Raw genomic sequence first — 4,928 nt, forward strand, 5'->3', positions numbered from 1 at the left:
TCTCTACCTGTTTGTCGGCCGCCCGCCTTATGGTGATATTTCGATAACCTGAACTATATCTTCCTCTCATTTCAGGACTTCAGCGGCCAAACGAACACTCCTCACGAAGAGACCGCGCCTCCCAGAAGGACATATGTAAACTGCAAAACGACCAATACATCTCAACATTCAATGACGTCCATTTCGAGCCTCTTCTCTGTTACAGAAGGACGGGTGCGCTAGTTAGTTAGGCATCGTGTACCCCTAGCCGCATGTTAGTGGTGTGCGTCGGTTAAGATCGTTCAGCTGTCTGGTATTATCGACGTAGGCTCTATGTGGCTAGTTAGTTAGGCATCGCGTACCCCTAGCCGCATGTTAGTGGTGTGCGTCGGTTAAGATCGATAAACCTCGAGGTCTTTCTAGCATAATTCGCAACCTATAATGAAAAACTCTGGTTTTTGCCAGCAAACGTGCAAGATGTTTAGCAAATAATTAGCATGCACTACGGAATTTTTACTGGTAACAAAGAATCATCGACCAAAATTTGTTTGAACGAATGCGCCTACGCATATGTTGCATCTCCAAAAGCCATTTAGATTCTAGAATGTTGAGGAAATCTGTTCCGGTGGAAAAATACATGAAAGTTCCGCTCATTGTATGTGAGTCAACCTTTTCCACAATTCGTGATTTTTTATCATCATGTAACGTATTCACAGTCGGTGGTGTTTATTGACCTTGAGAATTTGCTCACTTAAACAAATCGCCATAGTAAATGATCTTCATTAATACAAGAGCATATACATTATGCATAAACATTCTACACTATGAAGTGGCAAGTTCAAAAATGCCGTAGATTTCGAGAAATCAATCTCATTGTGCGAATAGCCAGCGGCGACTGTCTGGGGAAGTGTTTGATTTCTGGAAAGAATGTCGCCAAGCGCTACAACTTTATTTTCAATTTTCTGTCTTTCGACCTATTCCAGAAGAGTTTTGACTATTTTTCAATAGTTCGACCGGTTTTTTATGCACTTTGCTCCTCGCCACCGACTGTCATGTTTTCTTGACCACAAGGATTCGGATTGTTTGCAGAGATGTTCATCCGAGTCAGCAGAGAGGCAGTCCTTCGAAAGTGAGATAAAGATTTTTGGGTCAAGCGTACTGCGTGAACAACTGTCACCATTTTCACGCATTATGACCGCAGTACCAAAAGAAAAGAATATTCCGTTCACATTCATGTTTTGAAAGGGTGAACGTGATATGTCTGCGTGTATAAAAGTATCTCAACTCACTGTGCGGAAGTTCTGAGGATAGCAACCGGGTGGGCTGAAAAGGAGAATGTGGTGTATTAGTTGGATGTAACAGTAAGTTGGTAACTCTCGCCAACTGTCCACATAGAAGCACAAGAGCGTAGGTTCAACGATTCTCTGAACACGTGGGGCTTTAGGAGAGAGAGAGAGCAACGGGGAAACAGGGGGTACAAGCATATAAACATCAAACGGTGGTAGTCACTGGGGAGGGCGATCATCTGTCCGGTATTCAGCGATGTCTTCATTTTCTACCATCGTTACCGCCGCCGCTTCTGAAAGTAGATAAAAGAGATTGTGATTAACGATGGCGCGCAGTTTGACATCCATCGGCGCATTACAGTGAATAACGGTTACTGAGTGACAGAAATTCCGCCGCCCCAGGCAAAACCGGAATGGAAAGTTGAGGTGTTGAATGATGTGTTCATTACAAAATGACTTCCGTTTATAAGCTTCATCAAATTTCACGACTTTTTTGACTTTGTGGACACCCTGGCGACCATTGCCGAAGCAAAACGGCGTTCGGGCTTCTTTGTCCGCCCCTGGGGCGGAAAAACTAGGTACCTCATCTCTTGAAACTAATTTCTCACCACCAGACCAGAAAAAGATGCCATGTGCCGAAAGAAATCTTTGTGTTGCTTGGTTTAAACGGGTTTTGAATAACGATAGGCATATCAGATTCCATTACCTTATTCCACCTTGCTCACTTGGGTTTTTGCTTCAAAGCCTCCCTCTATAATGCTACATTCTTAGCAGAAAATATCTATGCGAGCTAATGTCGGTCAGCAAAACGCAGATTTAAATTCACGGACACGAAAACGTTATTTTAGAGGCGAATTCTTCAAGGGTACTAGAAATTTGAATGGGACTTCCTTTTTCTATTTCCTAAGCGTAATTCCATCAGAAATGGCGTGTCGTTATTTTTCAGAATTATGGATTCTCGGAGCATCTCACCAGTTGACTAAAGTCTTCAAATGACGGTGCCCCGATCCACGAAAAATTAAAAGTCGACAGCCGACATTGAAGAAATAAAAGTATAACTAATGGTTGGCCCACCGTGCACACGTCAACTCCAGCAACAAGCGGTAATAAACTGCGAAAGATTTGTAGATTGGCCTTGATGATATAACGAAGATTTCGTTTGCGACAAGTGTTGGCCTCAACGCCAAGCAATCCCAGCAGATACGGAGAGCAATACTGAAATTTCAAGTCTTAAAATCTTTTGCAGAAGGCACACAGTAGGAACCAAACTTTATTGTACCACCAGAAATTTGTCCTAAAGCGTGCATTTCATAACTTCACCATCTTTCTGTGGAAATCGAAAGTAGCAAATCGCTGTGCATCGACAAACCACCGAATAATTGGGAGGTAAAAATCACGTATGGCCCCTTGATAATCCTATCACGAGGTTGCGAAATGATAAGCTGCAAAAACAGCTTTGCGGGAATGCAGTAAACAGAGGACAACGACTAAACACGGAACCACTTCTCATTTAGCTATAAACGACTGGACCTTCTAGTGCATAACACCTAGTCAAACGAGATAAAGGCAGACCCGCACAGAAGTGATAAACGTGAGTGAAAAATGATATGAGACCGATATGAAATTAATAGTTACTCCTAATTAAAATTGTTGCGGTTTGTGCAGGCGCTTCCCTACTTTTGCCTTGGATTCAACTGTGCTGCAGAGTTTCAATTCGCTTGAATGATGCCTGAATGCAGGTTTGCTTGTGAAAATTTGGATAGTTTCTCTGCTCGTCCAGAATTAGATCCCTATGCGTAGGCATTTTGTAAACTTCCGTTTGCAGTTTTCCATTTGACAGCCTTGTGACAAGGATATCTGAAAACGCCAAGTGGATGCTGTCCTCTCCCATCTTGAACTCGATGTCATCGGGAACACTATTTATCAACAGGACTGCTCGTTGTAGCTCACCCTTTTCAACGACGATGTCGTCTACATAATCTATCAACAGTTTTGTGTTGATATCTGGTAATAAGAGCTGTTCCGGTTTTTGCACCACTATTTGGGCGATGAATCCTGAAATGGGAAAATTCAATAGCGCCCCCTTCTGTTATTCATAGTATTCACCGTTGAGTTCGAAGTAGAGGTTAAGCAGTTCGCATGTCTTCCTTCCTCAGAGATCCGCTATGAAGCCCATGACTGTCCAGCAGTTCAGTGAATGGAGGTCTACGGGTGTGAACAGTGAGCTGACGCCAAATGATACCATGGTTTCGTCCTCTTATATTGTCACGTTCTATACTTGATCCAAGAATTGTTGTGCGTATCTTATTGGGTGTTGCGAACCCCTGATGAAGAGAATGGCGCTCCTCATAACTCCTTTGCAAGGTTATGGGTTGGTGTGCCTCGGAGTGATACAATTAATCATAATAATATGATCGCCTTGTGTATTTTGGCAGCGCATGGAAGCGTGAGGCATTTGATTCCTTGGCTGTCATTCGCCAACAATTAATCAAATAATATGATCGCCTTGTGTATTTTGGCAGCGCATGGAAGCGTGAGGCATTTGATTCTTTGGCTGTCATTCGCCAATATTTTTTGATTGTGATCTTTAGCATATAACGCACCAGTTAGGTTTGGATCAATCAAGAAACTACTAAAATTAGAGGGCACCAAACCAACTGATCGAACGACAAAGTGGTCGATCCCGAAGAAATACGGTCACGAACGAACCAACCGAAAATGAAAACGAGGGGCGACAATTTCAACAGTAGCTTGGCCGTGAAGGGCGAAAACCGTAATGCAACGCAGATTATAATTGGACCAACCAGAATCCAGTTGTGATGATTATCAGTGGTAAATTAGGCTAAGGCTCAAGGCTGTTATTTGCAACTGGTATAAACGCAAATACGAAGAAGGACCACCCACCCAATAGCGCACTGAAGATGTCCACTAGAATGGTGACAGAACGTTTGCAACTCGGATTCTCAACAGGTCAACAGACACCTGATCAATTGGTACAATTTTATTTGCGTGCCGACCAAGATTCAAACCCACGGGCGTCATACTATTGGCTTGACTATCTTCAAATAAGCCCGACAAGCATCAACTAAACGGGGATAATGCCCCCACAGAAGAGATCGCACAATGGGACATTGTGCCCCGCTCATTTACAAGTTCGTCATCAAACTTGTTTACAGCTCTTAGCATCTGTGAACGTTCCGTACCCATGTTAGACAGGTAGGCCATCTGCGAAATTTCATCTGGCGAAGAGTCAGTTACGCGTGAATCAAAATGTTCACAGATGTAAGGTCGGAAGCAGACATCGGAGTTCTCTTGGAGACACATCGATTAGTACTGTGTTTCTGATAGCAGTCGCCATACTTGAAGAAGCTTTATTTCCATGCGTAGTTTCTCCATCCCATCATCATCATCATCATCATCATCAGTCCTCAAATGCTTCACTGCCGTACAACCATGACTTATCTGAAAGCCTTATTGTAAAGAAAAGAATAAAGATGGATGGAGGAGGGACGGGACTCCAGCTTAACACAATCATTCCGAGGTGTCTACACCTCCAGACATTCACTCAGACAATCTGGATAGAAACTGGCAACAAGAACGCCACTGACATCGGTTGGCAGCCATGTCTTGTAGTGTCTCCAACCAGGCACAGTGAGGATCACG

At 43.4% G+C, this 4,928-nt stretch overlaps 1 protein-coding gene across 1 annotated transcript in view; it reads right to left on the reverse strand.

Moving 5' to 3' along the window:
- T265_03328 (hypothetical protein) overlaps positions 1 to 4,928 on the reverse strand; it is a gene marked incomplete at both ends in the record, with an annotated part of 26,040 nt that overhangs the window by 13,489 nt on the left and 7,623 nt on the right. The window contains one exon of the mRNA XM_009167789.1: positions 4,626 to 4,727. Within this exon, the coding sequence (XP_009166053.1) occupies positions 4,626 to 4,727 (102 nt within the window). The remainder of the gene's footprint in view (positions 1 to 4,625; positions 4,728 to 4,928) is intronic.

This window comes from Opisthorchis viverrini (genome assembly GCF_000715545.1).
Source record: "Opisthorchis viverrini unplaced genomic scaffold opera_v5_46, whole genome shotgun sequence".
Taxonomy (NCBI): Eukaryota; Metazoa; Platyhelminthes; class Trematoda; order Opisthorchiida; family Opisthorchiidae; genus Opisthorchis; species Opisthorchis viverrini.